At 46.0% G+C, this 20195-nt stretch overlaps 1 protein-coding gene across 1 annotated transcript; it reads right to left on the bottom strand.

Annotated features, from left to right (window-relative positions):
- Positions 1 to 9810: 9810 nt before the first annotated feature.
- On the bottom strand, positions 9811 to 19389 carry LOC308470015 (uncharacterized protein). The gene is made up of 5 exons (XM_080993226.1): positions 19183 to 19389; positions 15355 to 15481; positions 14898 to 14975; positions 14386 to 14469; positions 9811 to 11830 (listed from the first exon to the last, which is right to left on the bottom strand). The coding sequence occupies exons 2-5, from the start codon at positions 15425 to 15427 to the stop codon at positions 11157 to 11159; spliced, it is 909 nt and encodes a 302-aa protein (XP_080849352.1). The 5' UTR covers positions 15428 to 15481; positions 19183 to 19389; the 3' UTR covers positions 9811 to 11156.
- Positions 19390 to 20195: the final 806 nt, after the last annotated feature.

Here is a 20195-nt window from a genome sequence, read left to right as displayed (position 1 = left end):
TAGGGTCTCAGCCTGCGTACCAGGTGGAGTTGGTAGACAGCTGCCAAGAGGAAGATCTCCACACTCACTGCCCAGGCTTGTCCCCAGGAGGTGCTAACTTGACTTCACACACCCCCAAGGCACACTTCATTGTTTTTCGAGACAGATGATGCCAACAATGGTTCTCACATACTCATTTTCTTCAGCCTTTCCACTGAAGTGCTAACTTTTATTAAGAAGAACCTTAATAAAGTCCCATACGACCAGAGAATTTGCGCCTGTCCATTGGGAGATATAGGAAGCCCTGAACACATATTTTTTTGATGTCCCTTTTACGAAGTAGAGAAACCATTGACCCCCTGCTGGTGAGGCTTGCTGACCTCCAAATTCGATCTTCTCCTGTTAGGCAAAGACGACAAGACGACCAGGATTGTCGCCAGATTCTGCGCACAGATCTGTAGGCGCAGACACCCCCCCCCCCGATTCAATCTAGTTTGTTAAGAAAATTCCCAAACTCAGATCCATGGGCGACTCTGGGTCATTTCTCTTAAGGTTGTCTATCAAAGTTTTTATGTGTTTATATGCCTATCGCACTTTTAAACTTAAAATCCATTGTTGTATATTGTTTTAAATGTTTGTTTTGCTATTGGGATTGTAGGTCCATTTGTGTTTCTCAAGCTGGTCTCTGACCGTAATAAATTTCATGTTTCATAAGAAGAACCGCAACTAACTTGGGCTCTACATAAAAGCACAGCCCTCTGCTCTTTTCGTCATATGGCATTTCATTGGAGCTGCCTCTGATCTTTCACATATAAAACACACACAAACCTCAAGCAGGACATTACCGTATTTTTCGCCCTATAGGACGTACTTTTCCCCCTCCAAAAATGAAGGGGAAATGCGTGTGCGTCCTATGGGGCGAATGCCGGCTTCGCGCCCGGCTCCCGATGGCCGCGCAGAGCTGCCTGCAGTCCCGGGCTCAGCGCACTTCTCCCCATCGCCAGCCCCACAAGCTCGGGGGACAGCGGGGAGGCAGAGCGCGCCTTCCCGCTGTTCCCCGACCTGGTTCTTCCAGCACCGCACCTGGGGGGGAAATAATTTTTTTTTCTTTATTTCCCCCCCAAAAAACTAGGTGCGTCCTATGGGCCGGTGCGTCCTATGGGGCGCAAAATACGGTATATCTGAAGGGCACCCAAATGTAGAAATGTCTGCAATGTCCTTGACAAGAGGCTTTAACTGCAATGTTCCACTTTCCTCATTTTGTTCTTAAATGCACAGGATCTGAAGTATAGCAACAGATGAGAATTGGTAGTTTAATAAGTTAGACTGAATGTATATAATGGGTGAAAAATAAGTAATATAACAGCTTTATGCGGTAAGAAAAGAACAGCATGGAAGGTTGGATGGGAAGTCAGTGGACAGGAGAGATTTATTCTGAGTGTTGTCTAAAAGAATTTCTAAAATCTGAAAATTTAATGAAAAGGTTATGCCTCTTCATATCTCAGCTGGTTAGCTGCAGTAATAAATGAAAATCTGCCCTTATTCTCTTATGGGGGACACAAGAGCCCTTATAGAGTCCTTTGCAGGTTCTCCATCGGTCGGAGAAAATAACAGAGGCCAACCAGAGAATATTGAGAAGCAAAGCAGCTAGTAAGCCTGATCTTTATTGAACTGTTGCAACAGGGTGCCCCCTTGACACGCAGAAGAAGGAGGACCCCAAACCCAGGTCTGCCCGCCCTTATAGAGACATTTTAAATTGCCCGCCCTGGAGTCAAGACCACCGCCAGAAACATCATACATGCATCACAGAAAGGGTGGTCTACAACAGAAATCTGAGTGCGTTGTTTAATCTCCTGTCTGGCAGGTTACCTGTTAATGCTTACTTGATTGGATACCCTGGGGAGCCTGGCCAGTCTTTTGTAATGATAAATACTTAGTTCCTGAGCCGGGTCACAGGCTCACCCTATTCATACACAGACATACCCTTAATACAGGATTTGTGAAGGAAAAGACAATGGGGAGGCTTTTCCATTTTCTTTTGACTCTGCAGAGAAATCATTTGGTCAGTTTGGGAGCCAACATGGTTCCAGGGCTGTTTTCCTGTGCTGCTTCAGACATGTGGTTTATAGATTTATGTACCTGTTTGCTTGGTACATTTATGAACATTTATTATATATCTAAGACCTTAATTTTTTTATTTTACTGCTGATAACACCGAGGTTGCAGGTTCGATCCCCGTAAGGGGCAGCTGCAGATTCTTGCATTGCAGGGGGTTGGGCTGGATGACCCTCAGGGTCCCTTCCCAACACTATGATCTTGGCACCCCCACAAGGGCTGCTGCAGCTCCCTTTGGGGACCTCTGCTGAAGCCAGACCCCAAGCAAATGGGTGGTGGGTGGGTAAGGGGGGGGGAGTGAGGGGGGCGAACACCCAGCTGATGTCATTCAGCCCTCCAGGAAAGGAACCGAGCTCTGGTTTCCTAGAGAGGTAGGACGCTGCAATACGAAGGAGGGGAGAGAATTGGGGTGGGGTGGGGGTTCTCTGCATATTCCAAGAGGAGACACCGAATTGCAGAGAAGGATATCGGAGCGTGCAGAGACAAAGAGGTGCAATGCACAGAATTAAGAATTTGCTTTTTTGCAAGGGGGGGGGGGGAGAGAGAGATCTTGAAGGATAATGGAGGAGGGAACTTCAGCTTCCCCTCTCGGCTTTCTCCTAATCCATGTGCGTGTGTGCGCGCTGACCCATGCAACGCAGCCGCAGGATGCGTCCCGAACCGCTGCACCGTCTCCCTTGCAAAATGCTCTCTGAAGCCTCCCCAGGGAATGTGCAATTGGGGGAGGGGGGAAGGGGGGTTGCTGGAGGGGAAGATCAAAGCGCACATGCACACCCCGCCCACTGTTTATCTGGGGAGAGATTTTCTCTTCCCCCTGGTGCTGAACTGACTTCAAAGCAATCCATTGCAACCTAACAAATTCCCAATCAATCAATAAAGCCAACCGCTTTATGCCAGCTGCTCAGCCAGGAACAGCCTCCGGCGACCCAGGTGCAGTTGGACTACAACTCCCATCCAGTTCCAGCCACTTTGCGCAATGGCCAAGGATTATGGGAGGTTAGTCTGGGATGTTTGGCTGGCGCCAAGTTTCAGAAGGCTGGCTTAGGTCAACTGTGCCAATCTTGTGCCAATAACTCAGGGTCTTTGTGGTGTAGTGGTTAAGAGCGATAGACTCGTAATCTGGGGAACTGGGTTCGCGTCTCTGCTCCTCCACCTGCAGCTGCTGGGTGACCTTGGGCTAGTCACACTTCTCTGAAGTCTCTCAGCCTCATTTACATCACAGAGTGTTTGTTGTGGGGGAGGAAGGGAAAGGAGAATGTCAGCCGCTTTGAGACTCCTTCGGGTAGTGATAAAGCGGGATATCAAATCCAAACTCTTCTTCTTCTATTATAAATTATTTCGGGAAAGGGCTCAGTGGTAGATAATTCGCTCTGCAGGTCCAATCCCTGACAGCATCTTTTCACCATACTCGTTTTATTTGAATGCTGCTGTTCCATAGTTGAAACCATGCTCAGAGCAGAAGTTGGATGGCCCATCTGTCATGGACGCTTTAGTTGAGATTCCTGCATTGGGTGGGGGGTGGACTAGATGACCCTAGCGGGGGTTGGGGTCCCTTCCAGCCCTACGATTCTATGATGAAAAGATTTGCGTAATTGCAAACAGGAAAAGTAGTTGTGAGCAGTAAATAAAACACAAACAGTGCACCGCCAGATTGAAAAATTTCCATATGAATCATAATAAGAACTAAAAAAACAAAGATACAAAAAAAAATACAGTCAAATCTCATTTGTCGAACGTAACCCATTCCGGAAGACTGTTTGACTTCCGAAACCAGGGCCGGATTTAGGTTTGATGAGGCCCTAAGCTACTGAAAGTGATGGGGCCCTTTATATGTCCAGCTTTCCTTTGTCAACAACAAATTATCACTGTTTTTTGTGTTGAGTATGTGCTATATGGTAATTTGGGACTCAAAATTAAGAAAATGCACTATGCGCTATCCATGTATAAGACGACCCCTTGTTTTAAACTTCAAAAATTTAGGAAAAAATATAGTCTTATGGACCTAATAGGTATCTAAAGCCATTTGCACATAACAAAACATGTATTTTATCAACGTGATTGTTGAACTGAAATACAATTGAGAAGTATATTAATATTGGAAATGTACACCCAGTTTTTATTTCCTTTAAATTTGGGGGGGGCACCAAGAGAGTGGGGCCCTAAGCTATAATAGCTTGCTTAGCTTACCATATTTTTCGCTCTATAAGACGCACCAGACCACAAGACGCACCTAGTTTTTGGAGGAGGAAAACAAGAAAACTTACTCCTGTAACTTAATCGCTTCTTTGGGACACAGAGAGAGATCAGAAAACATTGCTTTTAGATTTCATGGCTAATTTCCTGTTTGGATCGTAGATCCCAAACACATGCATCTAAGACCACAGAAGCCTGCTCCCTAGAATTCCTCTCTGGGTTGCTAGTTATGTACTTCCGTTAAATTAAAATGCCACACACAACTGGGTATGCAGGAAGCTTTAAATAAGAGGACTCTTCAGAGTTTAGCTGGGGGAATGTATGCATTTATCAACTGTTAAATTTGCATGCTATAAAACTTTTGCATGCAATGCTGACTTTACCAGATGGTTTCATGTCGTTTGTTTTGCAGATTACAGTATGTTCTAATGTAATCAAGTCCTACTATGAGTAGACCCATTGGATTTAATGAATCTAGGTTAGTCAGGTAGACTGGCCATTCTTACGTTCTTATGAATATTACCCTCCTAATGCTTCTTACAGTGGTTCCCTAAGGTGTGATATTCCTTCCCCAGATATTTATCTTGTACCTTCCTTGTACAGTTTTGGGCGAACGCTGAAGACGCCCCTTTTTCCCCTGGCCTTTTGACACTTGAGATGTCTATTTTCAGCACCCATTCTATTCCCGTGACTGTAATATAACTTAATTTTTAATGCTGAATTTTAACTTGTTGTGCCCCTCCTTTGGACCTGCTGGCGCAAGGCAGGTAATAAATTTAGTAGTGTAGTAGTAACATGTGGTTTTGAATTTTCCTTTTGTGGCTGTAGCCATGGACATGCTATGTGAATAATAAGAGAACCCATATACGGTAAATATTACAAATTGATTTTAGCCTCTGGTCACAACCCTGGGAGGCAAATTTAGGACCTCACTAGTACTGAAAGCAATGTTCTGTACATTTTACTGGGAAATACTAGCATTGAACATTTCCAAGAACCACAACACTCTGCCTATGTTCACTGTCAAATGCTGCCCTGCTCCCCTGTCTCCCTCCTCTGAAAATCCATTTACAGGTTAGCTTTATAATAATCTCCTGGCTCAGTGACCCTCTTATTAGTGATGAAGAAGCAGGGAACGCTGGTCTAATCAGACGGGCACTGGAGAGAGCCAATGAAAGAGAGTGCTGAGAGGAGAGAGCCAATCAGGAAGCAGGGCCCCTAAGGCCCGTCCTCCGTGCTCTGAGGAGAATTTTTGGAGGGAAAATCCTGAGGGAAGGGTTCAGTTCTCCCTACACTGAGCTGGGCCTGGCCTGAAGGAACTGAACTGAATTGAACAGACAACAACTGTGTATTTTACTGTGAAATACCAACACTTTTAATACAAGACCTTGAAAAGAATGTCTTTCATGATCTTGAAAGAACATCTCCAGTGATCGTAACACAAGGAGATTGTATAGAAATGGCCTGCCCCCACCCCCACACGGACCAACTATTTCAATGTCTCCATGCCATGTCTGCTATTTGCACTCTAGGGTCCATGTCCAATTTGACAGGACTCGCTCTGGATTAGGCTGACAGAGGGAGTTGAGGGGGGGGCAGCTATGGAAAAGGTTAGCCCCTGGTGTGTGGTGGGTCTGGATGCTTTTGTGGCTGCTCTGGGGGATTCATTTCTCACTTCAGCAGGTATCACTGCCACATGAAAGTATGGGAATCTGTCCTTCTAGAAAAATGGACATATAAACAAGAGCTTCTGGGGTTCGAAAATGTTCGGCACGGGGCTTCTGGTCCCACCTGCCTTAATGGAGGCTGCCCCCATGACAGCGGGGGATCGTCAGTGAATGAAAGAAAAACAAGGATGACAGAGGGCAAATCATCATTGCAAATTCCTTCCAGGGACGGGGGTAACGGGCTTCACTCGCAGTTCATCCTGGTACCCGGCTCTCGCTCTGGCATGGAATTTGGCTGCTATTGGGGGTATATTGGAAAAGTAATTTTAAAAAATATTTTTTGAAAAAATCTTCAGTATGATTTTGTTGTTTATGTTAAAAATGCAGAACATAACCAATTCCCCGCTCCCTGGGCTGTAAATTCCTACAATAAAATAGGAAAACATGCACAGATTTGTGAGAGAAAGTTCAGTGGAAATGCAGCTATTCCCTCTGGAAATGGTGGTCTTGTATTTTTATAGTGAATGAGGCCATTGATATATCTGGCTCTGGACTCTCCACCCCTCAGGTATCTGGTTGGCCACTGTGAGAACAGGATGCTAGACAAGACGGGCCATTGGCCTAATCCAGAAGGCTGTTCTTGTGCTATTATGCTGTTAAATCTCTGAGAAATTATTATTAAATTTGTATACCACCCTTCATCTGTAGATCTCAGGACAGTAGATCTCAGAAAGAGCCTCTAAACGTACATTTGAATTCCTGTGTCCAGTGTTTTGTTTTTGGGGGGACATGAAATCAACCCATATTTTAGGGCTCTTCAAATATGAGGCTTAGGTCACTGAAATGTCTGGAGTTGGTATTATGGAAGGAGTGACCTTTCAGGAGAATCTCTTGGATTAACACTTCCAGAAAGCATGTGATATTCTTTTGTTTTGCTTCAAATTTACAAGTGATTGTAGAACTGTAGAGTTGGAAGGGACCCTGAGGGTCATCTAGTCCAGCCCCCTGCAATGCAGGAATATGCATGTAGCCTGTACAGGGATCAAACCCACAACCTTGCTGTTATCAACACCACGCTCTAAGCAACTGATCTGGGAAGAAATCCAGAAGGGAAGTTAGCATCAGTGAAGGAGTCAGCAGTCAATGGGCTTAGCAAGTGTTGTTGCAAAGTGGACCTTTTCCTTACCTTTCCGGACCCAAATGGAACTTCCTTTCTTCAGTGCAGGCTACCATTCTGATAGCAAAAGCTGTGTTTAAGAGGGGTGCTTCGTAACTCATGTTAAATGAAGCGTGATGGGTTTTTGTTTTCCTTTGAATGCATGATTTTGGATTTGTGCAAGCCTGAATTGTTTTATCATATTCTGGAGCACCTAGCAAACCACTGGCAACACTATCAGCAAAGACTTCAAGATTCAAATGTGAGTGGCAGCTGGAATTACCACTCACCATACAAAGTGATGAGCAGACTGAGTTTTTGTTTGTATGTACTTGATTGCACAAGTGGAGCCTCCAGCAAAAAGGTTGCAGTAGAGTGCTCCTCTTCCTGGTTCCAGACAGCCATGCCCCTTTCCAGTATGCTCCATTCCATTTCCCTCCCAATTACCCTAAACCACTCAGTGTTCTGTGGGCAGCAAGTGCATTCCTTGGCGCCAATTAGGACCTTTCCTTTACTTCTTTGTGTGTTTTACCCACAGAAAGATCACTTTCTGGCAAGAGTTCCCTTGGTACGCTGCATATTTTTTAGGACTCACCTTATTTCTGTCATTTTAAGTTGTTTCAAACTGTTTTTAATATTGTACCCCAGAGTTGTCCGCGACTGGACTTAACTGTTAGGGGTCATTTACCTGTACCTTAATATTGTATCTTAGTACAGTGGTAGCTCTGGATGCGAACGGGATCCATTCCGGAGCCCCGTTCGCATCCTGAAGCACACATAACACGTGACAGCGTATCTGCGCATGTTGCGTTTTGCCATTTCCGGGCATGCGTGACGTCATTTTGAGCGTCTGCACATGCGAGAGCGGTGAAACCCAGAAGCAACGCATTCCATATTTCCGGGTCGCCGCAGAGCGCAACCCGAAAACGCTCAACCTGAAGCATATTCATCCCAAGGTATGACTGTACAGTGTAACCTTGGTTCTCAAACTTAATCCGTTCCGGAAGTCCGTTCGACTCCCGAAACCCTTTGAAAAGCAAGGCGCAGTTTCCGATTGGCTGCAGGACCTTCCTGCACTCAAGCAGAAACTGCGTCGGACGTTTGGCTTCTGAAAAACGTTCAAACAGTGGAACACTTTTGGGTTTTCGGCATTCGGGAGCCGATCAACTAAGCCGTTCGAGAACCAAGGTACCACTGTATCAGTGTGGTGTTTTAATCGATGTTGCCTGCCCAGGAACCTTAGGGTGAAGGACAAGTTAAATAAACTGCAACAATGCAAGAAAAGATTACCTGTGATAGCAAACTTTTAAGGAAAACGTTTCCAGCAGTCGCTTCACCACCTCGTTTTCTAAAAGTGGTATGTGCCAGAACCTTGTTGTGGGTGAAACATGTGTAAACTGAAATGACCATCTTCCCAGAGTTTGAAAGGATTGCTGTTTCACAACCTCTGGCAAACAGGATTTACTGAAATCTTGAGAGCAGCTACTTGGCTTCTCCTAGTACCTTTGTTACACACAACCCGATGCGTCCTACAGAGAGTAGAAGTCTTGGGTTTAAAACGTTTGTCCATCATATATGGCCAGCTTGGGTGAGTCCCATTATTATAGCAGATTAATCTGCACATGATATTAATCTGCACATAATGACACTCTGGAACCCCATTTGCAAAATTTAACAGTTCTAAAATACAGATGCTCTTTCACTTTCGCAAGATTAAACATACAGCCTTCAGCTGTACTTGAGGGTCAACTGCAAAGAATTCTGCTGGAAAAACGGTTATGTATCTGTGAAGATGGAAGTATTGAGTCAGTGGCTTGCACTTTATAAAGATTTGAGGAGTGAGGTTATTATGCCTCTATTATTGTCCATGCTGGATTGCTCAACCACTGCTACTGTGTCCTTTCTTTTAGCAGATCAAGATGATCAAGTGACAGCAAAAACTGCAAGGATTTTAGCAGGAGCAATTAGAATAAGATCTATTATTTGATTATTGACATAAACCCCCAAAATGTATTTTCTATAGTTAAGCTTTTACCTCTATCTTCAGTACATTTTATCTTATTTTATTGCTATGGCTAGTGGCTGATGCAAATAAAGTTTCTTCTTCTGAGACAGAACTATTAGTCTTACCTGCAAAGGGGATTATCTGTGTGTATGTATCTCTGCTGTCATACTTCTCCCATTTTAATTTTTACCCGTCTGCCTACAGGTCCATTGTTAGGCCACACACAGTTCTTGTCATCCGAGTCTGTCATTGTTTTCCCTCCTGGCTTTCCCTTCTCTTTGTGTCGTGTCTTCCTTTAATGTCTCGACGTGCAATCCAACAAGTCCTTATGGGGGAGTGTGGCAAAAACCTTCAACTGAGCAGCAATTTTGTAAGTCCCACTGCTTTTTTGCCACAAAATTTGTCTTGAATGCTGCAGAGTGTTTGCAACAGAGGATGGTGACTAGAGAGAAATTTCAGGACCAGCTAATGGAATGGGGTGGGGGAAGCAATCTGCAAGGTTCTCAATCATGCAGGAAGCTGCCACAGATACACAAGGACCTTTTGTGTGGTGGCCCTTCCGTTACCTATTAGACAGGTACTACTGTCTCTGTTACAGTCTTCCCGGCATCTACCAAACACTTTCCATCGTAAACAAACCTTTTAAATTGGAGATTTTTATTCCCAGCCCGCCCCTGTATTGCAACTGTTAAAACTCTTTTTAATATATATTTATTTATTTTATTTACATCTCGCCTTTCTCCCAGTGCAGGACCCAAGGCGTCTCACAGCGGAAATTGAAACAGATACAACAAAAAGCACACTATATGGATATTTAAAAGCAATTCAGTAAGTGACCCGATTAAAAACAGCGATGAAAACCATTTAAAAGCATTGCTTTCCTCCAAAGGTCTGTTTCTTCTTAAAACATGGAATTGGTTTTAATTGTTTTATATATAACGTGTGTGTTTTTTACACTTTTCATGTTTGATAGTTGAAAACTTTTATATTGGTCTGTTTTATTGTTGTAATTATTGTTTTGTTGTTGTTTTCTGTAACCCTGCCTGGGAGCTTATGGTAAAAGGTGGGTAAGAAATCTAACGAATAAACAAATGAAACAAAGCCCCTCCCCCAACCTTGTAGAAGAAACCCCGTTACGTCCAAGAGGAGCTTTTGCCACGCTCCAGGCATTTACATCATTTGTCCTTTGCAGGCTCTTTGATGTGAAGCTCTTTTCATATTCTAGGCAATTTCAATCCCGACGTGAAATCCAGTTGTGGATTCTTTCATGGGAAGGAAGGTTGCAACTCCAAGACTTTTTCCACACTCCGTGCACTTAAAATGGCTTCTCCCCTGTGTGCCTTCTTTGGTGTACTATAAAGGCAGTCACTTACAGTACAACTCACACTGAAGCTTTTTCCCCACACTAAATACATTTAAAATGGTTCCACCCCTTTGTGAGTTCTTTGATGTACATTAAGGGCGGTGGTGCAGCTGAAGCTATTCTTGGGGTTGGTTCAGAGGATGCAGCCAACTTCAAGGTGTTGGTACTTAACATATAAGACCCAAACAATTCGGGACCAGGTTACTCAAGAGACCGCCTTATCCCTTACACACCCAGCAGATATTGCTGTGGTCTGCAGGAGTTTCTCCTGTCGAGTCCCAAAAATCTCAGAAGCCTGCTCTGCAATAACTCAGAGATGGGCTTTTAGTGTGGCTGCCTCCGTCCTGTGGAATAGCATTCCCGTTGAGATATGACAGGCACCCACAGTCTGCACTTTCTGAAAACAGCTGAAGACATTTTTGCTCCAATAGAGTTTTGCCAGCTGGATAAATGGGGTCCTTGCCACGACTGTCCAGTTGGTAAAGGTTTTAGTCTTGTTTTAAATGTATTTGGGTTTTTTTGGTGGTTTTAACTGTTTGCCATTATCTTATGTGTAAATTGCCTTGAGACGGTGGTTTAGAAAGCGATTAATAAATCAACAGTGGCAGCAGTAATAATAATACTAAGAAGAATAAGAAGAATAAGCGTAATTAAATGCTTTCTCCCCTGTGTGGATTCTTAGATGGCCAGTAAGGCCACCACTCTGGCTGAAGCTTTTTCGCTCTCCATGCATTTAAATGGTTTCTCTCCCGTGTGGGTTCTTTGATGTACTGTAAGGCTGCTGCGCACGCTGAAGCTCTTCCCACACTCCATACACTTGAACGGCTTCTCCCCCGTGTGGGTTCTTCGATGTTTGGTAAGGTGATGACTCCGCCTGAAGTTCTTCCCACACTCCAGGCATTTGAACGGTTTCTCCCCTGTGTGAGTTCTTTGATGAGAGGCAAGGTTACCGCACTGGCTAAAGCACATCCCGCACTCCATGCACTTGAACGGCTTCTCCCCTGTGTGAGTTCTCCGATGAGCAGTAAGGTTGCCGCTTTGACTGAAGGTCTTCCCGCATTCCATGCATTTAAAGGGCTTCTTGCCGGTGTGTGTCCTTTCGTGCAAAGCAAGGCTGCTGCTCACTCTAAACCCCTTTCCACACTGCATGCATTTAAAGGATTTCTCCCCACTGTGCGTTCTTTGATGCAAACCCTGAGAAGTAGAGGGTTTCTTCATCCCGTGCTTTGACAGGTTTCTTTCTGGCGTTTTTGGCCCCTCAGTTTCCCCACACATCTCTTTTTCTGCTTCACACTTGATAGTTGCTGCCATCTGTTGTTCCCTGTAAATTTCATTGGCCTGCCCGGCGTCTGCTGGGGGTGGGAAGGGGAAGGGAAACACATGTGAAAAGCAAAGCATCTCATCATTCATCAAGTCCAATTAGATGTTGCTTAAGATTTTTTGGCATCTCTGCAATTTTCCCTCTTTCTCTTCTTTTCCCCTGCTGAAATCAAGGCTGCTTTCCTTACATGCTACAGTCTCAGACAACCACTTCAATTCCTTTCTCATCCGAAGATCACTTGATGTCACTCATCTGCCTGCCCTCGACCCCTTCCGCACTGCAGGAGTGGTATACTGATACTCTGGATTTTGTGTAGTCCGGCAAAGCCAAATTTCAAACCCTCATAACTCAAAAAATGGGATAAGATAAAAAAATTGAAATTTCAGATTTAAACTTAGTTTTGATCATTCAACAAGTGTACAAAATATTAAGGAAACTGGATGACACGGGGTTAAAAAAATTGGATCACTTGATATTCATATAAAACATCAGAGTGGTTTACAATTGTACATAGGTAAAGGTAAAGGGACCCCTGACCGTTGGGTCCAGTCGTGACCGACTCTGGGGTTGCAGCGCTCATCTGCTTTATTGGATGAGGGAGCCGGCATACAGCTTCCAGCATGACTAAGTGAACCAGAGCAGCGCACGGAAATGCCATTTACCTTTCCGCTGGAGCGGTACCTATTTATCTACTTGCACTTTGACGTGCTTTCGAACTGCTACGTTGGCAGGAGCAGCGACCGAGCAATGGAAGCTCACACCGTCGCAGGGATTCGAACCACTGACCTTCTGATCGGCAAGCCCTAGGCTCTGTGGTTTAACCCACAGTGCTACCCATGTCCCTACAATTGTACATAAAATCAGGCAATTAAAAAGAAATAAATAAATTAAAAACAGACATCAATCATTTTGCGAAGATGTATTCTTAATCACTTGCCTAGGCCTGGTGGAATAGAAAAGTTTTCAGCAGGCATTTAAAAGCTGAAACAGAAGGCACCTGCTGAATCTCTATTGGCAGAGTATTTCACAATAAAGGCTCGGATTCTTTTTGTTGTCATGTGACCCTCGCTAATTTGAGGAATGACTAATGACACTTCTGTTGATGATCTCAGCGATCAAGGTGAGATACAAGGGTTCAAGTGGTCCCTGAGGTAACCGGGACTTAAGTTGTTTTGGGTTTTGTAAAATAATACAAGGACCTTGAACCTGGCTCAGCAGCAGATGGGCAGCCACTGCTGATGTTTTAACCATGGTGCCACATGTTAAAACTTCTAAACCACATGTTAAAATCTTCTAAACCAGTCTCAAAGCAAGCCCCATATAGGGCACATTGCAGTAATCTAGCCTTGAGGCTATCTAAGCACACACCACAGTGGTCAGACTACTCCTGTCCAAGACTGGCTGCAGTCGGCAAACCGGATGGATCTGGCAAAAGGCCCTCCTAGCCACAAAGGGCACTAGGGCGTCTAGTGACAGAAATACAATAAGAAGAGGATTTGAGGGGAAATATGAATTGCAGCAAGGCTGTGGAAGAGGCCATAGCGGGCACAGCTCACTGCTCCGTGGTTCCTATAAATTTCGGCTGCGGTCAAAACAGCTGGCCGGATACAAATAAAGGAACGCAGAAGCTGATTTGCATGGTCCAGGGAACTCAGTACAGTGATACCTCTAGTTGCAGACTTAATCCGTTTCGGGGTGCCGTTTGCACCCCGCAAAGTCCGCAACTAGTGCACGTCTTCTGCGCGTGCGCAAAGCGCACAGATCGCTTCTCTGCATGCATGGGCGGTGAACCCGGAAGTAAACACTTCCAGGTGTGCTGAATTCATAAGCTGAAAGTCCGTAACCAGAGCGGAACGCAACATGAGGTATGACTGTACTGTCTACCCTGACTGGCAGCTGCTCTGAAGGGTTTCAGACAAACACCCTTCCCAGCTCTACCTGAAGATTATAGGGATGAATCCTAGGAACATCATGCAAATATTCATGCTTTACCATTGAGATAGGGCCTTGCCCCCAGGGCAAGGATGGTCCAAGACAAACACTGCAGATTTACAATGTTGCTCTAAACCAGGCATAGGCAAACTCGGCCACCAGATGTTTTGGGACTACAACTCCCATGATCCCTAGCTAACAGAACCAGTGGTCAAGGATGATGGGAATTGTAGTCCCAAAACATCTGGAGGGCTGAGTTTGCCTATGCCTGCTCTAAACTACAGTGGTACCTCGGGTTAAGAACTTAATTCGTTCTGGAGGTCCGTTCTTAACCTAAAACTGTTCTTAACCTGAAGCACCACTTTAGCTAATGGGGCCTCCTGATGCTGCTGCTGCGCCGCTGCTGCGTGATTTCTGTTCTCATCCTGAAGCAAAGTTCTTAACCCGAGGTAATATTTCTGGGTTAGCGGAGTCTGTAACCTGAAACATCTGTAATCTGAAGCGTGTGTAACCCAAGGTACCACTGTATATGGGGAATTCCTCACTGGTTAACTAACAGCTGGCTTTGCATTTCACTGGCAACCTTTGAACTTAGCCACAGATATGGAATCACGGTTTTGTTCCCAAGATATCTCCTGTTTTCAAAATCCGTACCTGCAGACCTTTCCCCTTCATTAGAGCCCCGTCCGAGTGGATCTCGTCCTTGCAGCCAGGAGATGAAGTGCGGCTTGGAAATTTCTTTAAAATAAACAGACAGGCTTGTTGGTCCACCCCACACTTCTAACAGGTGCTCCCTATACATCCGTGGCACTGTGGAAGCCAATCTAGCTAGTTTAATTTTGGGAATATCTCAGCAGGTGGAGGGGAAACGTCAGCCTGGAGACTATCCCTTCTCCTTTATCCAAAGAGCCCTGCTGGATTAGACCAAAGGCCTATAGCCCAGCTTCCTCATCACCCCTCTGTAACTTTTGCTCCCTTGGTTCCAAAGACAGCGTATAGCCATCATGGCACCCTGGGAGAAAGGATGGGATTGAAATTTAATCAATGAACGGTAGCCGCCATTGAGAACTTTGTTCTTAAACCCCTTTTAAAGAAATCCACTTGGAGAACACGCAGCCTGATGGGACAATCTCTCCTGGATGATTATTACACAGCTAAGTATCTACCTGCTGATGTCTCCCTGTTTTTGGGATCCTGGATAAATGGATATTCTCCTCCTCCCCAACAGGAAGTGAAGTTTGGTTCTACCAAGGAAACAGACAAGACTAGTTAGTTTGGTTCGCACTCAGCCATTCCAGATCGAGCCTTCTGAAGGTTACGAAGGGTTATAATTCTTCACCACCTGAATTGAAGAGGCCTGCATGGTCCCAGCAGCACCGGTCAGGCACGGACTGTCTCAAGACAGACGGATGCCAACAAAATCACACTAGGATTAAATCACAGAGTATTGTTATGTTATCTAGGGCCCATCGGGCATGAATCAATAGCACCACCAGTTTAGAGGGGTCACTCAGATTCTGCAAGCTGAGATGATAACCGAAAAGAGAGCACGGGGACGAATGGAACAATAGTAAATTCGTACCTTCGCCATCAATGGGTCAAGAGGGAAAACGGTGCCCTTACCTAGAGAGGCCACCGTCTCATAATTCCTCTCCATGACTTCCCGCTGCAGAGCTCTTTGGCTGGGATCCATCATAGCCCATTCCCCCACCGTGAAGCACACAGCCACCTCCCTGAAGGTCGCCAGACCCTGGAGGAAGAGGAGGAAAAAATGTACAGCATTCGTCAACGTGCACAATTCTCCCAATTCAAATAGCAGTTTGGAAGGGGCTGCGGCTCATTAGAAACCTGCAGTTCCCCAAACCACGAGCAGGCATGGCAACTGGACTCTCAGCAGATGGATGTAGATGGAGGCATTTTACTGGTTAGTGCGGTGGGGGTGGGGGTGGAATTGCCAAACACCTAGAAATGCAAGGAAAAAGAAGGCACCTTTTATCATATGTGGTGGAAGTGTAAGGTAATAAAAGAATTTTGGGAAATGATATACAATGAGTTGAAAAGATGTTTAAAATAACCTTTTCTATAAAACTCCAAAGCCTCCCTTTTAGGTGCCAAAATCCCAAGGGAGCAGAAAAGACTATTTATGTATGCAACCACGGCTGGGCAGTTGTTATTGGCCCAAAGATGGAAGGAAGATAAATTCCCTACCAGAGAAGAATGGCAGATCAAATTGATGGATTATGCCGAAATGGCTAAAAAGACCGGAAGAATCAGAAATCAGGAAGACCAAAATGTTAACAAGGAATGGGGAAAATTTATAATCTATCTTAAAAACCATTGTAAACAGTTAAAACCATTACCAAGATTGGAATAACACTTGCTATAATGGTGAATTTTGGACACAATGGAGGGGTAAAAGATTTGGATTATTTAAAAAATATGCAGGAGGAAAGGACTAACAACAGGACCCACAAAGGGGAGGAAGGAGATTCTTTGGAATCTTGTTTCTATGTTGGATGTGTGACTTTAAAATTTTAATCTGAAAAACCAAATAAATAAATAAATCAGCAAACAGCCTTCTCACAGCGCACATTTAAAAGTATGGAAGATACTCCCCCAGGAGGCAGAGATGGGTACCAACTTGGACATCTTTAAAAGAGGATTAGATCAATTCATGGAGGTTAAAGTAGATAAAGTAGATGGCTATGGTCTGCCCCCTTCATGGAAGGCAGTAATGTTCTGAATAGCATTTGCTGGGAGCTGCAGGAGGGGAAAGAGAATGCTCATAGGAAGGCGTCCTACTTGCAGGTTTCCCACAGGCCTCTGATCGGCCACTGTGAGAAGAGGATGCCGGACTAGAGGGGCCACTGGGCAGATCCTGTTCCAGGGATCCTGGAAACTTACAGGTTCGATATTTCAAAACTCTGAAGGTGGGACTCAAAAGAGAAGACATCTTCTTGTGCTTAAGACATGTCATTTATAGGTTCAAAACTCTTTTAGATCCAGCCTCTATACTGTCAAGCTTTTAGGCTTTGTGACTGATTGATTATTATTTATTATTATTATTACAGTGGTACCTCTGGTTGCGAACGGGATCCGTTCTCAACATGAGCAGATCACAACCCACGTCTGTGCGTGCGCAGGTCACAATTCACATGAGCAGATCACAACCCACGTCTGTGCATGTGCGGGTCACAATTCACCGCTTCTGCGCATGACATCATTTTGCGCATCTGTGCATGCGCGAGCGGTAAAACCCGGAAGTAACCCTTTCCGGTACTTCCGGGTCGCTGCAGGACGCAACCTGAAGCAAACGTAACATGAGGTTTGACTGTATTATTAATTGAATTTATATACCACCCTATACCTGGGGGTCTCAGGGCAGTTCAAAGAATAAAATCCATATCTATGAAGTCATGTAAACCCTCATTTCTCATTATGTCAGCTAAGTCAATGTTTCCTAGATCCTACTCCTGGTGTGAAACTAGTTCTCTGACACCTGAATTTCATTTTTAAGCTATTTTACCTTATTCATCCCAGGAGGAAGATTTGTTCAGAACCAGACCCACTACAGCTCCTCTTGACTCTCCCCCCCCCCCTTTACCACCTGTTTGAAAACCACCTTTTTATTTTAAGTGCCAACCGTCTGGTTCAAGTGGATAATTCATGAAAACTGCTTAGAGGCTTTTACACAGCAATTCTGTTTTAAAAAATAAAATGGAATTGTTTCACCCAGGCCTGTGGTCTGACCCTCTCCCTCCACCAGTACCTTTTCCTTCACACGTCCATAAATGGGCCCAGATCACCGACAGATCTATTCCCAAAGCAGGGACACACACATTTAAGAGGCCCTCCTGCAAACATGGCTATGCCCAAAGGAGAGGCTGGCAGCACCAGCAGAGAAAGAAGCTCAGCCCCCCTCTGCTGGGCCAATCCTGCAAGAATAAGCCAAGGTCCACCCTGCGGCTTTGATCCCCCACCCCAAACAAATATCATAGTTGACACCTAGAAAAAATGCCCCTTCCCTCCACCAAATCCAACTGCGGAGGAGGCATTTCATAGATCACTGAATCGCACAGTTGGATGGGAAACCAAGGGCCATCTAGCCCAGGGGTCAGCAAACTTTTTCAGCAGGGGGCCGGTCCACTGTCCCTCAGACCTTGTCGGGGGCCGGACTATATGGGGGGGGGGGGAATGAATGAATTCCTGTGCCCCACAAATAACCCAGAGATGCATTTTAAATAAAAGCACACATTCTACTCATGTAAAAACACGCTGATTCCCAGACCGTGCGTGGACCGGATTTAGAAGTTGATTGGGCAGGATCCGGCCCCCAGGCCTTAGTTTGCCTACCCATGCTCTAGCCCAACCCATAGCTGTCAACTTTTCCCTTTTCTTGTGAGGAATCCTATTCGGAATAGGGGAATTTCCCTTATAAAAAGAGGAACGTTGACAGCTATGGCCCAGCCCCCTGCGATGCAAGTGTCCCAGCTAAATAATCCCAGGCAGACAGCTATCCAACCTCTGTTTAAAAACCTCCAGTGTGGCAGAGTCCACAACCTCTGGAGGGAGAATTTGATGTTGGAGGAGGATACAGAGAAATGCTGGAGCCACAGCTGTCAACCTTCCCTTTTTTTGCGGGAAATTCCCTCATTCCAGCGCTGTTTCCCGCTGCTATTCCGGATTGTTAGATATCCCGTAGACTGTCCCCGGGACAGGTGAGGCTGCTGATCCCTTATTTTCAAATCTGAAAGTCGACAGCTATAGCTGGAGCAGTTATTGCTGTCAGAAAGTCCTTCCCAATGTTATTTATCTACTTCCTCCAGCCTCCGCTGGGAAGAGCTAGTTTCAAATCCAGGCAGAGGGAAACAGACCAGGCACTTTTTCAGCTCTTGGGGGGGGGGGGAGCCGGAAGGCACCTCCCCCCCACCCTCTCCTCCTCTCTTTGGGGTGCAAACAAAACCAGCCCTGCCCTTCCCCTCAACCTGCAAACCTGCCCACCTCCTGAAAGGCTGTTTCCTAGGAAAAACAGGAAGCTGTTTGTTGGGCCATGGGTCCATTTTGCCCAGGGCTGTCAACAGCTGCAGCAGCCCCGGGTTTTAGGAAGCGAGTCTCCCCCACCCCTAAGGAGCCTCCTGAAAGCAAAAGTCTTGCCCCCCCCACGTCCCCTCATCCTTACCCTTTGAGGAATCTGGCGCCGCCGCCTTCCTCCCCCCGCTGCCTATCCTATCCGAACCTCCCCCGCCTTTTTAGCAACCTCCTTCCTCTCCCTAGGAGCCCATAGGCGTCTGCCTCTCCGCAGCTGGCAAAACCAGCACAGCAACACACACACACGCACGCACTGTGCACAACCCCACCCACCGCAAAGCTGCTTCCTCTGCACCAAGAGCTTCCCCGCCCCCGCCCGAAATAAAATAAAACAGCCCCGGCTGCACGTCCCCTTGTTTCGACCTGCAAGCTTGCAAAGGCGCTTTTGCAACCCGGCCAGATGCGCTTTTGCAAAGGGATCGACGCCGCGGATCCGGCCTGCCTGGCTGCCTGCGGGTTCCCGGGGAGGAGGAAGCGGGCAGGGCGGATCTCTTCCTCTCCTCGACGCCCCCGCACCCGAAAGCAGATCCCCACCCGCAGCAAGATAACCTGCCCCCCCCCCCCCAAGATTTTGCACCTCTTTGTCCTCCCGACTCTCCAGGACTGTTTCTCTTCCCGGAATATGCAAGGGAAATGGGGGTGCCCTCTTCCCCCTTCGAGGCTGCCTGTCCTCCTCCTCCTCCTTTTTTTTATATATATAAAAAATAATTTTTAAAAAAATCCCAACTTCCTGCCTCTCTAGGAAGCACAGCGCGACTCGTTTTTACCGTTTGGAGGACTGAGTGGCAGAAGGCGCCTCCCTCCCCCTTCCCTTCCCTCCCCCGCCAGTTCTTGCAAGGGAAGGGGGTGCCCAAAGGTTTCTTTCTCCGCACCCCATTGTTAAACGCATAGAATCACAGAACTGGAAGGGTTCCCTGAGGATCATGTGGTCCAACCCCCTGCAATGCAAAAAGATGCAGCTTTCTCATATGGGGTTCAAACCCAGGACCCTGGTGTTGTCAGCACCAGGCGCTAACCAGCTGAGCTATCCAGCAGGCACCCTTATCTGTGCTGCTGTTGTTTCTGTTTTTTTTAAAAAATATATCTATATGAAGCCGCTGAGAGAGATCATCAAGGGGATTGGGCTGGGTGTTCATCAGTATGCGGATGATACCCAGCTCTGCCTCTCTTTTAAATCAGAACCAGTGAAGGTCCTATGTGAGTGCCTGGAGGCAGTTGGAGGATGGATGGCAGCTAACAGATTGAGGTTGAATCCTGACAAGACAGAAGCACTGTTTTGGGGGGACAGGGGGCAGGCGGGTGTGGGGGATTCCCTGGTTCTGAATGGGGTAACTGTGCCCCTGAAGGACCAGGTGCGCAGCCTGGGAGTCATTTTG

The sequence above is a fragment of the Podarcis pityusensis genome (genome assembly GCF_964106645.2).
Source record: "Podarcis pityusensis genome assembly, chromosome: 2".
NCBI classification, from domain to species: domain Eukaryota; kingdom Metazoa; phylum Chordata; class Lepidosauria; order Squamata; family Lacertidae; genus Podarcis; species Podarcis pityusensis.
This window is presented reverse-complemented; position numbering and strand designations above follow the sequence as displayed.